The following is a 17,386-nucleotide window of genomic DNA, read 5'->3' on the forward strand; positions in this document are numbered from 1 at the left end:
GCAGAGAATGGACTCTTTTATTCTTCTTCTTTCTTTCTTTTTTTTTTGGTTTTGCTGTGGGCACATGCATTCACCAGAGGGAAAGTGAGAAAGCACCGTCCAAGGCCCGGGGCACACTGCAATCTCTTCTCCATTCTCCTTTAAGAATTTGGGGTGTGCATGACCATGTGCCTGGTGTGTTTTTTCAAGTCACCAGGTCTGGGACTTGAACTGTATAGTTGCTCATGTGGAATCTAACCCCTTAACCACCATGCTGGTCCAAAAATAGAATCTTTTTTTTTTTTTTTTGCCATAGGGCACATGCGCTCACCAGAGAGAGACAGAGAGAGGGAAAGTGAGAAATCACCCCTAAGAGGGAATGGCTCATGCCTCCATTCTCCTCTCAGGATTTTGGGCACACACACACACACACACGCACACTCCTCATGTGGTTTTTAAGCCACCAGGTCCAAGACTCAAACCGAGGTCAGCCATGTGGGAGTCCAGTGCCTTAACCACCACACCACCTGCTAGCCCCAGCATGGAACATTTTTTAAAAGTTTTTATTTCTCTATTGATTTCATGAGAGAGACAGAGCAAAAGCAATCCCCCAGGGTCTTGATGCTACAATCCACCGCTCGCCTTCAGCCGGCCCCAGCTCAGGGCGAGCACATGCCTGTGTATGCAAGGGCGTCCCTGGCACCACCTCAGAACCTACCGTGTGGCAGTCACAGGGCATAGCGTTCTGCCGCTGCGCCACCATCTGGCTCTCTCAGGAAGTTGTTTTTTTTTTTTTTTTTTTTTTAACCACAGTACTTTGTCCTGGGTCCTATACTTCACCTGGTTATCTCAGTTCATCATCACAAACACTTAGTAAGGTAGGTATTATTATTTCCATTTTTACAGAGGAGGAAATCGGCTCCAGAGGTTAAGTAAACTTGCCTGGGGATCACCTGGCTGCAGAGAGGTTTCTGACTGTGACTCCACCCAGACCTTCCACTCTCACCCCAAACCCAGCTGCTCTGGACAAGTTGTAAAGGGAAATGCAAGGCAATTCCTCCTTCCTCGCAGGAGCAGTTCACGCAGCGCTCACGGCCCTCCCGGTCCTGCGATGGGGGCCACAGAGCCTCTAGAGGAACATCCCGGCTAACTAAGGCCACAGCAACATGGGAGGGACAAATAAGGCCCTAGGAACCCCTCCTGAGTACAGACCATTCTGGCCCCAAAGCACTTTCACGAACACCAACCAGGACACAGTATTGCCTCCCTTTCCCCGCCGTGGTAACTGAGGACAATGATTGCTCCAGAGCCCATAGTTGATGAGGTTCAGATCACATTAAAAAAAAGAAATAAGTTTTACCTGGAATGTTTTACCTGGGTCCAGGCCTCGAACTTCGCTGTTGGCCATTTGTGATCCAGCCACCTTAATCTCCATGCCACCTACTGGTCCCATACATTCTCATAAGTCTTTCTGCTCTAAGAATCAGAGCTCTTGCTTCTTAGGTGCCCTGCTACTCTCAAGCCTGGATGTCTGCGTGGTGGAGAGTGACAGATGAAAGGTACAAGAAGGGTCACCATGGAAAATTCGAGGCCACCATAGCCTTTGTGACAGGGAGAGGGGTGGAGACCTGGAGCTCTGCAGCCCAGGTTGTCCTTTTCGTCATGGTTGAGGCACAGCCTCTCCCTGAGTCTTTGCAGTGGGTCAAGGTCTCCCCAGGTATAGAGCCCCCTAGGTTCCCTAGCAAGGGTGGTCCCTAACCACTGAATCAGGCAGGCTTCCCAAGGGAGGTGGCCCTCCAAGGGTGGGGTGATGTGTGGTGAGGCAGGCTGCCCAGGCCCCACAGATTTTCATCCTCTGCCCCCAGGCCCTCCCTGGAAGGGCAGGCCTGTGCTGAGCTTTAAGTGGTTTCTGTGGTTTGGGGGTGGGGAGGAAGGGAAAGAGAAGTTGGTAACTGTTCCCCAGTTCCAAGCCACCACCACTCCCTCCCACCAGCTCCAGGCTGTTTGCCCCCTGTGTTGAGATTCCCCAGCCTGATAAGGGGACTGGGCACGTGGGGGATGAAATGATTCTCTGATCCCTATCAACCCCTTCCTTGCATAAGAATGTAAGAATATATTAGAGGAGGAAATAGCCAGGCTCTGCTTTGACAGGATTCCTCCAGAAAAGGTGCTATGATTGCAGAGAGGAAGGGAGGTTAGGCAAGAGGAATAACTAAGGTATCTTCTTGCCCCAAAGAGAAAGAATCCAAGTCCCCCATGGTTAGGGCAGAGGAGGGGCAGAGGCAGGAGAATGCCTGGGAAACACAAGGCTCGACTTGGATTTGGGTGGGCCTAGAAGCCAGGATCCTGTCTTCCAGACCCCCGTTCACTTCCTCCCCACCTCACACAGCGGCACAAGGTGGCACGACTAGGAGAGGTACCCAGGTTGCCGAATGCCCACCGCATTCTGCAACCCCCTCACCCCGTGCCTGCCATTGGGGTTGGCACAGTCAGAAGGACCCTGGGAGACCCGGAGCCCCAGAGGAAGGAAGCCCTGAAGAAGAAAGGTACAGAGGGGCAAGCAGGAGCCTGTCGTGGGCAGGCAGGGGCCAGCAGGGGGAGGCAGAAAGAGAACAACCCGGAGTTCTGGGGAAAGGAGGACAAGAACACCCTGACACTCCCCTGTACCCCCTTCCCCTGCCTCTTGCTGGCTCTTCTTGTCAGAGGGTGCTGGGCGGGGTGGTGCTATGAAGAGTTTTGCCTCTTACTCTAAACCGGCCCAAGGGGCAGAGCTCCAAAACAGACCGACATCCTGTTCGGTGCAGAGAAATGCACACAGACGCGTGGGCTGGCGTCTACCAAAAGGACACAGGATAATCCGAGCCTGAGAGGCAGACAGACATACACCCTCGGACTCTCAGTATAAGAAGGTCCCCAAAGGCTTCCCTCCCTCTTCCTTACTCCCCAGCCCCTTGGTACGTCCCTCTTCACTCCGGACCCTTGTCCCTCCCACTGCAGCTGGTGGGACCCCCTAGGAGCTCCCCAGGAACAGAGGTGCTGATGACAGCAGAGTGTGAGGCTCCGTGGTGGGGCGGGAGCAGAGGATGGCACGATGGGAGGGCCAAAGAGGGAAGGGACACACCGCCTGCCCTCTCCATGCCAGGTGCCACGTGCACCAGGTGGGGGGGAGTGGGCGAGTCACGAGGCTGTGGCGTGGCTGGCTCCTGCTCTGCTGTTTACCAGCTGGGAAGGAGAGCAGGAGGAGGTGCCAGGGAGCCTCCCCGCTGCAGCTTGGCCCCCCGCCAGCTGCCTGTTGGGTAACCAGGAGAGCCAGGCCCAGCTAATCAAACTCTGGGCCGAGGCTGTGCAGGAGGACAGAGGCATCCAGGGACCCAGAAGCCTCATCCCTTGGCCCTGCTCAGAGCCCCCAGTGCTGGCCCGCTCTCCCCTTGTCCCCTCCATTGCTCCTCTGCCTATGCACATTCCTCCAGGTCTGCCCCAGTCGCCAACAGACCAGGAGCATGTGGAAGCAAGCACCAGGGAGTCGGGGGTTCTGGGGAAAGGTGACAAAGGGCAGGGGCAAGAGCCATGTAGGAAGCCACTTCAAGGAGCTGAGGGATCACTGAGTTGAGTCTGGCCCCATCCTGGAGGAGAGGCAGAGACCCCCCAGATGTGCCCTCCTTCTGCCCTGTCTCCCCTCCCCATCTCTCCTGTTCCCATCTCCTGTCTTAGGTAGAAACCACTGGATTCTGCAGTCTCTTTTTTTTTGGAGAGGTTTTCACTATAGGGCGCGTGCGCTCACCAGACAGAGAGAGACATAGAGACAGAAAGCGAGAAATCGCCCCCCATGGGGGATGGTCACGCCGCAATCCCTTCTCCTCCATTCTCCTCTCGGGATCTTGGGCACGCACACACACGCGCCTGGCGTGAGTTTTAAGCCACTGGGTCCAGGATGCGAACCGCGGTCGACTACGTGGGAATTCAGCGACATAGCCATTACGCTAACTGCTGGTTCCCAGGGATTCTGCAGTCTCTAAGACGTGTGTTCAAGTCGCAACTCAGTCGCTGATCGTCCTTGGGCAAGTCAACAATAACTTGATGGACTCGTCGGTGAATCCGCAATAAGTATGCTTCCTGTGGTGTAGGTTGGCGGATTATGTAAACTCATGGGTTCACACAGACTGCCTGGCAAAGGGCCCAGCACACAGTAGGTGATCAAGAAACGCGGATTCCCATGGGCCGGCTGGTGGCGCAGTGGTAGTGCGACACTGCGACGTGGTGCTCCCATGGGAGGGACAGGGGCTTGCCCGCACAGCTCAGGCTCCTCTGCGTGTGCCTGTCCTGGCTGGCCGAGGCTGAGTGGGTCGCCTTGAAGACCGTGTGTGTTGGGGGTGCTCGCTCTCTCTGTCTCTCTCATGGAAGAAAATGAATATACTTTTTAAAGAGATTAAACAATAATAAGCACAGTTTCCGTCCCTGCATCTGTCCCATTTCTCTTCGAGGCTTCAAACCCTAGCTGGCTGGTCTGTCCCCACGTCCCCTCTTGGTGCCAGGACGCTCTGCTCTGCCAGCCACTCCTTTCCCCTGCCTGCTGGCAGGCCAGGTGCTCCCTCCCTCTTCCCTCCTCCCTCCCTGGGCCTTGCTCCCTGCCCTCCTGGGCAGCCAGGGCAGCAAGGACGGCACCCAGGCAGCTGCCCCATGGACAGGGCCCCACAGAGACACCACCGAGCCTCACGGGGTAAGAGGCCCCGCGGCCCTGCAGGCAGGTGGAAGGGACTGTCAGGGGGTTCAGAGGAGGGCAGAAATGGGAAGAGATCGGGCAGGCAGTGAGGAGAGGCAGGGGGACAGCAGCACGGAGGAGAGAGGAGTGGCAGGCGAGTGCCAGGGGCTGAGGCAAGCTGGAAACAGGAAAAGGGTCTGGAGGATGGCTGAGGGGAAGACGTAGGAAAAGGAGTGAGAAAGAGGGAAGTTAATTAGGAAGACACAGCTGGGGTGAGGAGAGGAAGGGGAAGAGCAGAGTTGGGGGGCTGGATCGCGTGTGGGCTTAGAGGTGGGCAGGCCTTCCAGGCATGAGCCTGCCCCTGGCCACTGCAGGGGACACTGCTATCGTGACCCCCAGCTAGCCAGGACCTCAGGCCACAGTGCCTGGGAGACTGGTTACCCACCTTCCACACACTTCCCAGTGGAGGGACCTGCCCTGCCCTTAAGGAGTGACAGACTCGGGGGAGAGCAACCACACCCATCTGCTGTCTGTGACCACTGGCCTGGCACATTCCTCCCCTGACCCGGGGGTGTGGGGTTTCATTTCTGCAGAGAATGTGGGGCACCGGGCCAGGGGCAGGGAGGGACAGAGTCAGGTAGTTCTTGGCCCTGTGGGGAATCTAGTTCAGGAACTCCTTCTAGCAAGATCACACAGCCACGTGCTTGGTCAGCTGTGAGCACTGCATGGAGGGGAAATTGTGAGCACCAGAGGTGCCAAGCCCCAGGGCCACCTGGGCAGGTGAAGAAATCACCCCCAGCCCAGACTGCTCTGAGGTGCAGGGCCGGAGGCCAGAGAACAGGTGCCACGTCAGGGAAGAAGCTGGGTGGAGCCAAATAGAGCCCCTCCCTCTGGGCACCCCATTCCCTCCCTCACACCCTTTCTTCCTCACTCCAGCAGAGGCCAGGCCCTCAGGCCTGCTCACCCCAATGCAAACCAGCCTAGGAAGCCTGCCAGTGGGAATAGGGACCTCTCCTGGGTACAGAGACACAGTAAGTGTGTTGTAGGGTTAGAGGAGAGCTTCAGAATTAAATAGCAGAGAGAAAAAAGGAACAGAACAGTCAGAGTTTAGGGAAGCTAAGAGGGCAAAAGGCAAGGCTGGAGAGAAGAAAGACTAGCCCTGGGCTCCATGGAGCTGCTGTGGGGATACAGGAAATGGACCAAGGTCTGGCAGGGGAAGCCTCTTCCCATAGTGTTTCATAAAAGCCAACGGTCTAAATGAACCACCCCCAAATCGTGCTTGAGCTAAATCTCTCCCCTTGGGAGCTGCTCTTCCTGGAGGTCTGTGCATCCCACTACCCCCATCAAACCCACCTGTGTTCTCCCAGCCTGATCTCCACCCAGACCCAGCATCGGCAGCAGAGAAGGAATTCCTTCCTCTGTTGGCTGGCAGGCCAGTGAAGAGAGAGAGCTCTGTGTTTGCAGCTCTCTCTCCTCTTCCTCCAGCCTCTCTGCCCTACTCTCAAATCCCCAGGAGCCAGCAGGTGGCGTGGTGGTTAAGGCACTGGACTCCCATATGGTCCACGGTTCAAATCCCAGACCCCACAGCTTAAAAATTACACCAGGCATGTGTGCATGCATGCCCAAAATCCCAAGAGGAGAATGAAGAAGGGATTGCAGTGTGGCCGTCCCCAAGGAGGATGATTTCTCACTTTCCCTGTCTGTCTGTCTGTCTGCCCCCCTTTCTCTTTCTTTCTGGTAAGCACATGTACCCTATGGTAAAAAAAAAAAAAAAAAAAAAAAAAAAAAAAAAAAAAAGAAGAATAAAGAAAGAAAAAAAGAAAGAAGAGACAGAGACAGGGGGAGGGTTCACCCCAGAGATTTAACTCTAGCTACAGAACATTTCTTGTGCACCTCTAACATATTCAGAATGCAACACAGTGAACAAGACAGGCATAGTCCCTGCCTTCACAGGGCTTACCATTGAGCAGCAAAGCCCTGTTAGGAGATAAGGACAGTGCTGGCAGTTAGGTATGAGGTGAGTGCCAGGATCTAATACAAGGTGCAGCGTGTGTAAGTGTGAGGCCAGGGGAGGGAGGGCAAGCTTCTCCCGGGAGTACATATAATCTGAGACCTGGGAAACAAGACTTGGTCAGAGTAAGGAGTGTGCAAGGGAAGAAGGAGAAGCTTGGGTGAGTCCAGAGGCAGTGAGGAGCCTGACACTTTTGAGGACCTGGAAGAGGACCCGTGTGGCCCAAAGGCAGAGAAGGAAGAGGAGAGGGCATCTGCAGAGCACAGCCTACCTGCTCCTCAGACTGCAGCCAGCCTCTGCTGGGAAGGATCGGGCCAGGATGCGACCCTAGGAGTGGGGGAAGTGTCTCAGGGTGCAAACGTTGACCCTGACCCCCTCTCTTCTCTTTACAGAGCTGCTGGCTACAAAGAAGACCCACACCTGTGAGTAGGGGATTGCGAACTGGGGCTGGGTATAGGGAGATGGAGAAGCATTCAGCGAGGGCTCTAGGAGGTTCTGTGAAAGAAAATTAGGTTGGACAGAGATGGAGGACCAGGAGTGAGGAGGAAAGGAAGGGCAGGGCTGAAGAAACCACAGGTAAGGGAAACAGGAGGAGACAGAATAGGCCCAGAGTAACAGGCAACATAGTAAAGAAATAAGGAGAGGGGCCAGCAGGTGGCATGGTGGTTAAGGCGCTGGGCTCCCACATGGCTGACCATATAGAGTCCCAGAACTAGTGGCTTAAAAATCATGCCACTGGTGTGTGTGTGTGTGTGTGTATGTGTGTGTGAGCGTGTGTGCCCAAAATCTTGAGAGGAGAATGGAGAAGGAATCGCAGCATGGCCACTTTCCCTCTCTCTGGCAAGTGCGTGCACCCTATGGCCAAAAAACTAAAATAATAATAATAATAAATAAGTAACATGGAAAGAAACCAGGAACCAGGAGAAAATGAAGAGAAAGCGAAGCTTGGAAAAGGAGAAGAGAGATGCTGGACAGAGACACAGCAGAGAGCCCACGCTGGAGGCAGCTGCTGGGCCCAAGGAGGAAGGAGAGGGAGTGTGTGGGGAGGCAGGGGTGGCCCCAGGAGCTCAGCACCACCACAGCTACGGGAGGCAGGGAGCTTGCCCCGGCTTTGTGGCGGCAGAGCCAGGTTTGGTGTTGGTCTCTGTGGTTAACACATCCTGAGGTGCGAACAAGCCTGGGCCAGGCTGTGCAGGACTGGAGAGCAGGAACACCATCGTCTCTGTAGGAAGCAAAAGGGACTGGACAGGACACTCTGTGCCCTAGGGCCTTGAAAGACAGAGACTTCAGTGAGAGAGGGGGGCTGGAGCTCAGGAAGGCCTTCCCGGTGGACACTAGCAAATGAGTGTCCTCTCTAGGACCTCTCAGCACATCAGATCTGCTCTCCTAGCTTGTGCGAGCTGGTGCCCCAGAAAATGGACCTGCTCCACCTCGGTTCCAAAACTTGGGCCTGATAAGGTCATGCATGCCCTAAGTAGCCTGAATCGATGAGGGGTAGGAGAGACCACCTGCCTTTCTCCAAGGCCTCCCTGATTGCCTACCAGTTCCTCCCGAGGGCTCACTGCCATCCCTCCCACAGCCACTTCGCCTATAGCCTCCCTGTTCCAAGCGGAGACCCGGCCGGTATAGGGAGATGGAGAAGCATTCAGCGAGGGCTCTAGGAGGTTCTGTGAAAGAAAATTAGGTTGGACAGAGATGGAGGACCAGGAGTGAGGAGGAAAGGAAGGGCAGGGCTGAAGAAACCACAGGTAAGGGAAACAGGAGGAGACAGAATAGGCCCAGAGTAACAGGCAACATAGTAAAGAAATAAGGAGAGGGGCCAGCAGGTGGCATGGTGGTTAAGGCGCTGGGCTCCCACATGGCTGACCATATAGAGTCCCAGAACTAGTGGCTTAAAAATCATGCCACTGGTGTGTGTGTGTGTGTGTGTATGTGTGTGTGAGCGTGTGTGCCCAAAATCTTGAGAGGAGAATGGAGAAGGAATCGCAGCATGGCCACTTTCCCTCTCTCTGGCAAGTGCGTGCACCCTATGGCCAAAAAACTAAAATAATAATAATAATAAATAAGTAACATGGAAAGAAACCAGGAACCAGGAGAAAATGAAGAGAAAGCGAAGCTTGGAAAAGGAGAAGAGAGATGCTGGACAGAGACACAGCAGAGAGCCCACGCTGGAGGCAGCTGCTGGGCCCAAGGAGGAAGGAGAGGGAGTGTGTGGGGAGGCAGGGGTGGCCCCAGGAGCTCAGCACCACCACAGCTACGGGAGGCAGGGAGCTTGCCCCGGCTTTGTGGCGGCAGAGCCAGGTTTGGTGTTGGTCTCTGTGGTTAACACATCCTGAGGTGCGAACAAGCCTGGGCCAGGCTGTGCAGGACTGGAGAGCAGGAACACCATCGTCTCTGTAGGAAGCAAAAGGGACTGGACAGGACACTCTGTGCCCTAGGGCCTTGAAAGACAGAGACTTCAGTGAGAGAGGGGGGCTGGAGCTCAGGAAGGCCTTCCCGGTGGACACTAGCAAATGAGTGTCCTCTCTAGGACCTCTCAGCACATCAGATCTGCTCTCCTAGCTTGTGCGAGCTGGTGCCCCAGAAAATGGACCTGCTCCACCTCGGTTCCAAAACTTGGGCCTGATAAGGTCATGCATGCCCTAAGTAGCCTGAATCGATGAGGGGTAGGAGAGACCACCTGCCTTTCTCCAAGGCCTCCCTGATTGCCTACCAGTTCCTCCCGAGGGCTCACTGCCATCCCTCCCACAGCCACTTCGCCTATAGCCTCCCTGTTCCAAGCGGAGACCCGGCAGAGGACGAAGCCTCAGTCTTCCTCGGGAGCCCAGCGGCTGGGCTGGGGGGCCATCTAGGATGATGTGCCACCCTCCTAGTGGGGGGTTGCTTTGCTCAGCACAATCCTGTCAGTGCCTCGCCTGCCCCTAGCCACAGGGCCCCACGGAAATGCTGAGCAGGGCCCTGGGAGGAAAGCGGGTCAGGGAGTGACGCAGGTGAGATGGAGGAGGGGGTCAGGGACCAAACGTGGGTGGGGGGAGAGGGGGGACTTTTGGAGCAGCGGGAACTGGGAAAGGCCAAGCCTCGTTCCTACCCTTAACCCATTACTGCAGAGACCTTGGCCAGGAGATCTTGACCCCTGTGTCCCCGTCCCAGTCCCCTTACCACAGTGGTGATTGTCCCCGTGGGGACCCCGGGCTGATGGGTCTCCTTCAATCCACTGGAGCCCAGGAAGACTGGCAGGGAAAGGCCTGCACTGGCCGAGATTTTGCTCGAGTCCTTGCAGGATCTGAGACTGTTTGGGAGGCTTGGTCCAGAGAATCCAGGAGACACTAGGGCCTCCCCCAGGCCGAGAGACTCTGAAAATGGCCCCCAAATTCAGACAACCCAAAGAAGGGAGTCCCAGATGTGGAACCTGAAGGGAACTCCTAGACCAAGAGGGAGCCTAAATATTAAGGCGCTCTGAAGAAGAACCCCGAGAGCTGAGGAACCCCACAGAGCAGGTAGGCTGAAAGGGCCTCGGAAAGTTTTGGCCCCTCACAAGGACCCCCCAAGAAACCTTACAGAGACTCAGATACCAGGAGACCTCCCAGGCCAAGGTAGTCTCAAGAACAGACTTGAACCAGAGAAGCCCTCCCATTCCCTCAAGTGGACTCTGGGGCCTGAATCCAGACTCCACCACTGACTCGCTGTGTGGCCCCTGGCAAGATACTTAACCTCTCTGTGTCTCACTTTCCTCATCTTTGAAATGGTAATAATGGTAGCTCCCTCTTACAGAATTCTGTGAGGATTAGACAACCCATGCCAGCCATTTCTGGCACATAGCAAGCAGTATTACTATGACCACGAATGTGGCAGCAATGATGACGATGATGATGGTATTGTTATCTGCATTCTGATTTTAGCCATTTTGCTCTTGGGGACATTTCTGATGGAGGAGCCCTTCTGCACACTGTGGGTATTTGCCTAACGATTATTACTGCTGCTATTATTTCACTGACCCCCAGGCCCAGAGTGTGCATCGAGTCGGTAGGGAGGCGTATAGGCATGTACCACACTGGGCAGGGCTGACGGCAGGCTACAGGGTCTCAGGTGGCACATGCCACCACCTGGGGCAGACATTCTGTGACTTACCTCTGGAAATATCCCTGATCCCGGAGTCACCTGGCAAAGAGGGTCAGGCTCGGGGGGGTCCTCTGGGGGAGGGGAGTAGGAGCCCGGCCACAGCTCGCACGAGCTCCATTAGGGCTCCCCAGCTAGACCTACCCTGGCGGGTGGAAACAGCTTTTACCGCCTGTGGCTGTCACATGTGGTTTTGGAATTTTCCAACGCCCCCTATGATTGGCTGTCCCGCCCCTCACACCCTACCCAGGCCCAGATTGGCCACGTGGGGCGCCCGTCATCCTACCCACCACACCCCTGGGGGGGTGGGGGGTGTTGTCACTTGGCCACCTGTGTGGTGCGAGCTTAAACCCCCCTGCCCAGAATCTCTGGGGGAGAGCTAGGTGCAGAGCTGTGGGCTGAGGCACTGCTGAGAGGGCCTCACCCCCACCTCCGCTGCCAGCTGCACCCCATCCCTGGACCACCCCTCGCTGAGAAGGACAGGGAGTCCAGGCCGACAGAGCCAAGGCTCAGTCATGAGAAGTAAGTGAATGGGGCCACCTGGGAGTGGGAGAAGCCTGGATCCTGCCATCAGCCCTGAGCCCTCTGGAAAGGAGGTGTCCTGGGCACAGTGTGAGGGAGCAGCCCTGAGTGCTCCTCCCTGGCAGGTGTGTCTGGTCAGGGTCAAGATCTGCTGGGAAACGCCTGGAGTGACGGGCAGGCTCACTCCCCAGTTCCCTTACAGCAGTGGTGGGAAAAGGACTATCAGGAGCTCCTCTGTGGGAGTTCTGGAACCTCTCCAGGAGTCCCCGAGGTACCGGCCACTCACTTTAGAGAAAGGCTGAGACCGGGGAGGCTGCGTGCTCCACCCAGGACATGCAGCTGGTAATCAGCCAGCCCTCCTGGCTCCTACTGCCATGTTTTCCTCAGGGCCTCCAACTTGCTTGTGAGTGGGGTGTGAAAGGAGGCCCAAGGAGAGGCCTTGCCCTGCTGCAGTGGGACAGTGAGGGTAAACTGAGGTCAGCAGGGGGTGGGGATTCGAGCTGCAGTATCGGAGCCTCAGGCCCACCATGCTTCCTGTCCAATCCAGGGACACGAAGACTAAGTGGGCTCCAGCCAGGGGTCTGGGGGCTGGGTCTCCCAGGTTTCATTGCTCATTTGGTAGGGAGTGAAGATGGGAGCAGAAAGCCCTCTGTCTCTCATCCCCTGCCTGGCCTGCAGCCATGAGCCGACGGCGCCCACCCAGCCTTGGGTCCCTATGCCCTTCAGCAGAGCAAGAGTGGGCAAATCAGACAGACCCCATGGTCCTACAGAGAAGCCAGTGAACCCTCCGAGCACAGGTGAAGAGGAAAAGGGAAGCCCCCCACCTCTGAGCCTCGAGGCAGTCCCAGCTTCCACCAGTGTCTTCCTACAAACCACTGAAGAAAGGCCATGTTGGGTCCTGGAAAGACCCTTATTCTGAGGGTCTGAAGAGTAGATTCTGGTGCCACTGTTGCCACCAACTAGCTCTGTAGGGAAGTTACTGGGCCCTGGCCTCCTGTCCACAAAATGAGGGAGCTGAATTTTCAGATAAAACAAAACCGATGTGGAGACTCACTCTCGGTTCTCTGGGCCCAGGACCGGGGAGATAACCCAGGTAGGGGGCATCCTGAGGGATGGTGAAGGAGGCTCAGCCCTCCCAAAGGCTAGAGAGGAGGCTGAAGACTTCTCTGCACCCATGATTAGACCAAGCTTGTGGCGCTGGGGTATGAGCTGGTGGGTAAGGAGGCGTACGGAGAAAAGCCCAAAGCTTCCAGACAAAAAAGGGTCCCATAGAGCTTCAATTTTCCTTCTCGCTTCTCCCTATCAGCAGCAAAGGCTGGTCTTGGTCTTTCCAGAGAGCCCCAAATCAGCAAAGCAACCCTGGCATACAATGGTTGGGTATGCTGCAACTCAACAAGGGGACTGGAGTCCCCTGCAGTGGGGCAGGGAGACACTTGGACAGCTCTGCTTTGTGCTGACCCACCACCACCACCACACACGCAGCTCCACCTAGGCTGGTAGGCAGGAGAGGGGTCTCCTCCATTCTGGGGCTCAGCGCCACTACGCCTCACTTGAACATCTCTGGGTATCTCAGAGCCCTAAGTAATCTGAGCCACTCGCCCCTGCGAGTACCCGCCGCCAGTAGTCCTTCCAACCACCACTGGGGAGTCAGAGCTCTCGAGGACAGAGACTGTGACACACCCAAAGAACAAGGGCCAGACGCACCGAGGCGGAAACAAACCAAGAAATAGAAAGATGCAGAGGTCGAACTCCAAGGACTGGTAGATGAAGCCCACAGGGGAAGGGCAACATCTAGGCGGAGACATGGAGGGAGAAATCCTGGGAGAGTCAAAAACAGGGAGCTGGGAAGCCCAGAGACGTGCTGAGGGGGTCCCAGGACCCAGGCGCAGGGAGAGGCGGAGAGAAGAGCAGGCACAGCCGGTAGTCCCACGGGACCCTGGAGAGCTGGAGTGGAAAGTATGGCTGGTACAGGCTTCCTGCAGGGTGACCTGCCTCTATCAAGGAGGCAGGTTAGCCACAGATTCCCAGCTGGCTGGAGGGAGGGTGGCCGGTCATCTCTTCTTAAGGAGCAGGGTCGGTGTGGAACAAACAGGCACAAAGGCTTTGGCAGCAGCAGGCTGAGGGTGTGGTCCCATGCCCGCCTTGGCTGTGCTCTGGTCTTCTTTAAATGTGGTTGTGGCCATGAGGACCAGTGGGCCAGAAAGAACTCTAAGTCCCAGGGTGCCACAGACCTCACCCGAGAGCCCGAGCTTGTTACAAGGGCTTCCTCCTTCCTTGTGGCACTCCTCCCCCTTTTCTTCCCATTCCTAACAGAGCCGCCCAAACACCCTGAAGCCCGAGGTGCTAGATTTTGGAGAATCCTAGTTGTCCCATTGCGATGAGAACGTGTACTGATGTGGCCGTCCCCACCATAGGTTCGCGCTCGCTCTCCCCCCTCCTGTCTCTGTGCCACTGCCTCTAACACGGAACGGGGACTTGCCTGTGCTAAGGGCTGTCCGAGGAGGTGGATCCTGTCCCCACTGCTAAACCTTTCTGCAGTCCTACTTCCACCCCTCCTGCTGCAGCGCAGCCCCTTCCCTGCATCTCTGAGCTTAGACAGGATGGAGGTCTCTGTTTGAGGGGAGGGACGACCAGAGCCAAGGTCTTGATGGGCCCACTGGCACTGGCGTCCTGGAGCAGCAAAGGTGACATCTGGGCTCCTGCTCCTCAGAACTTCCTCCTGGTGATTCATCCCCTGCCCCCATTCGCTGGTTGTTTTCACTCCTTTCTCCTGTCCCAGACTGCGGGGGTGGCGGGGGCACCAGGAGGGGTTTCGGGTAGCTGGCTGTCTTTCATGACTTTTCAAAACCCCAGACTCTCCCTCGCCCACCTGAGTTTTAGCTTCACTATTTTCTCAGCCCTAGGATCTGGGTGGATCAGCAGAAAATTCTCACCCGAGGCTGTGGGGTGGCCCTGGGGTGGGGGTGCTCACCAGGTAGAGCTGCCTCCCCCCACCCAGCCCCTCTCAGCCCCCCTCTGTGGTGGCACCACCGCCTTGGTTTCTAGCTTTGCAGAAGCTGAGGGAACTGAGAGCTGAGAAAGGAGGGAGGCTGGTGACAGGTTGGTGAGGGCTGGGGACCCATGGCCAGAGCTGTGGTCTCTGGGGAGACAGATTGAGTTTGGACTGTGGGGAGAAAAAGGGCCTAAGCTAAGAAAAGAGATGCATTCCTCTTTTTCGTTCATTCATTCACTCATTCATCTCTGCAAAGAGAGGCCTGTGGAAACGTGCAGAACCCAGCCCACACCCTAAGGGAGCTGTGGTCCTCCAGGGGATTCCAGCCAGCTCTGCTGGGATGGCCAAGTCCCACCCTGGCCTTCGAAAAATAGACAAGGAGAGGGGGAGGCTGGGGCCATGGAGGAAGTGCTGGGACAGAGGAAATGCTATTTCTCTGGATTTTTATTCCAGATGTAAGTCCTGACTTCTGCTTGGGGCATTCCCTCCCTGAATTCCACTCCTAGCCCACTGCCCTCACTTCACACACCCCCACCACCCCGCAGCCAGTAACACTGTCCCCTATCTCTGTCTGCTTGGTGCACTTGGGCAGCCTGTCTGCCTAGGGTATATAACCTAGTGGCAGAGGACGCTGGCTCCAGAGTTTCAGAGACCTGGGTTTGAGCGCCAGATCGGCTACTTAGGGCTATGTAACGTTAGCCAAGCCTCTTCTCCCTAAGCCTCAGTTTTCCCGTCCATAAAACGGGAACAATACCAGTGGCAATACTTCGCAGGGTTGTCGTCATCATTCGACGAAAATGTATACAAAGCCGGCACTGATGTCTGTGACTGCTCCTCCTTAATCAACCTCCATGAGGCAAAGAGGGCACCAGGAGGAGATGGGGGAGACCCCAGGGCTCTTCTGCCTGAATTCTCTTCCACCTGGACTGGGGGGTGGTTCCAGAGTTTGAGGGGAGAGATCCCCTAGTTGCAGCCCCTCCTCTGCCCCTACCACTTCCTGTCTGTGGCATTGGGCACCTGGACAGGGCCTAGGGTGGCTTCCTAAGGTGGCACAGGGCCAGGTTCTGGATGCACTCAAAGGGCGCTATCAATGAATCTCGCAGCTGCAACCAGAGTGCGGTAAGAGGAGCTGGAGGGCGGGCAGGAGACTCTGCCTCTACCGTATTTCTCCTCATAGGAGGTCTAGTGGGATGCTCCCGGGCATCCTTCCGTTCCGAAGCAACCCGAATACTGTGTCAGAAGGAAGTTCTAAGTCACAAGGGTAGGGTAGATACAAAAATGAGCTGGGGGAAGAGGTCACCCACCCTACTCCACAGCCTGGGAGGAGCAGCCTGGTATCAAGAAGGACTAATTCCTGCTACTTAAGGTTTAGACTGAATAGGACCTTATTAAAATGCAGATGCTCACATACCCCCATCTCCAGAATAGGGACCTACAGTTTAACAAGTTCCCCAGGTGGTCTCGTTTGAGATGCAAATGATAACGTCCTACTGTCACCAGATGTTGGTAGGGGCTAGGCCGGCTCTGGACCTCGGAAGCCTGTGGAGTTGGTGGGAGACAGCCCAGGGGAGAACTGCAGTGAGCCGGCTGCGGATGGCAGACAGAGTTTCCCAAGAAAGCAGGCGAGGGTAGGGCGGAGTTGGGGCTGCCGTGGGAGCCGAGTGATGCAGGGGATGGCCGAGAGGTCTCTGACCTTTGCCTGGCTCTAGTTCCTGGCACCGTCAGGCCCTTAGATGGTAAGTTCCTGGCAGGCCGGGCTCCCGAGCCACAGTTTGAGTAATCCTGTGATTACTCAGCTCTCCCTCCCCAATCCGGGTTCTCACCACCTGCTGCCCCGGGCTATGGCCCATAGGGGCAGGCTTGGAAGGTGAGTTTGGGAGTTGTTATTCAGCTCCTCTCACCCACCCCCCACTCTATTAGGCCCCTTCCCGTTCTCCCCCTCCGCACCTCCTCCATGGGTCACGTGCACCGGTACTTTCTCTTTGAGGTTTGGGGTAGCTGGCACTTACAGGGGTACAGGTGGCAGGGGAAGGAGGAAGGAGTAGGACAGGAGGGACTACTAGTGCTGAGGGGGCCACAGGTTGTGCACGGGGCAGGACACTGTGGCTCTTCTGTCCGTCCACCTCTAGGTTTGTGTCTCTCTTTTCTCCCAGTTCTGAGTCTCTCTGAGCACAGAGACCCTAAAGAATCTGATCTGAAACCTCTGCCTCTATGGGCCTATCTGACTGGTGGGGAGGACAAGGGAGGTGCTGGCCTGGTGACTGGGGTCCAAGGCTCTAAGTGTTTGGGAAGGGGGTCCTTAGCTGGTCGCATCTTCTTACGAAAAGGGCGGGCCTTCGGTGACACTGTTGTGAGGTTCTTAGGGCCAGGGCCAGCAATGGGTCAGGCACAGGGCAGGGAGCTGTGTCTGGGGTCACCTGTGTGGTCAGCGCACACACGCATACGGATGTGGCTCTTGGAGAAGGAAAGAGGCAGGGAGGCCTGTGGTTGACGGCTGGGCTGGAGCAGAGCTCCCACTGTGGCTTGGCCTAATCTCCTGCCCGCATGCTTTTTTGGGTGACCCACGTTGGTTTCTCCCCTCTCTGGTCTTAGGGCCACTGAGGAGAGAGAGAGAGCACAGTGTCGGAGAGGAAGGCCTCAGGCGAGAGCAGAACTAGGCGTCTCCCTGCCTGGCTGTGCCTGCAGCTGCTCTGTAGCAACCAGCACAGAGCACTGTCCACGGTGGTGCCGAGGGATCCACTCACTGCTCTGCCCTGCCAGGGTCAGCCCGTGCACAGGCAGTACTGTCATATCCTGACCTTCCCGACAAGGGAGCTGAGGCCTGGAGAAAGAATCAAAGTGACTCAAAGTGCAAGAGCCCCCACATTTCCGCCCCTCTTCAAAGCACGGATCCCGCCTCACTCTCTTCCCCTCCACGCATTGAAATCTGCATTAATTTCCTGGAAAGACTCTGAAAAGCCCGCGTGCCATCTAGCCCTGGGATGACCATAGCTTAGTGCATGGCTATGGCTGTCGGGCAGACAAATGTGGCTGGGGGGGGGGGGGGGGGAGGGGAATATCTGTGGGT

The 17,386-nt window shown here is 56.3% G+C and overlaps 1 protein-coding gene across 2 annotated transcripts in view; it reads left to right on the forward strand.

Annotated features, from left to right (window-relative positions):
- The first annotated feature begins 4,620 nt into the window (after positions 1-4,620).
- RORC (RAR related orphan receptor C) overlaps positions 4,621-17,386 on the forward strand; it is a 27,460-nt gene continuing 14,694 nt past the window's right edge. The window contains exons 1-2 of one of the 2 annotated variants that reach the window (XM_027768284.1): positions 4,621-4,720; positions 7,082-7,111. In XM_027768284.1, the coding sequence (XP_027624085.1) occupies positions 4,657-4,720; positions 7,082-7,111 (94 nt within the window). In that variant the 5' untranslated portion in view covers positions 4,621-4,656. The remainder of the gene's footprint in view (positions 4,721-7,081; positions 7,112-17,386) is intronic. The other variant, XM_027768283.1, reaches the window with a different exon arrangement.

The sequence above is a fragment of the Tupaia chinensis genome, unplaced genomic scaffold, assembly GCF_000334495.1.
Source record: "Tupaia chinensis unplaced genomic scaffold, TupChi_1.0 Scaffold145814_1, whole genome shotgun sequence".
In the NCBI taxonomy this organism is placed as follows: domain Eukaryota; kingdom Metazoa; phylum Chordata; class Mammalia; order Scandentia; family Tupaiidae; genus Tupaia; species Tupaia belangeri.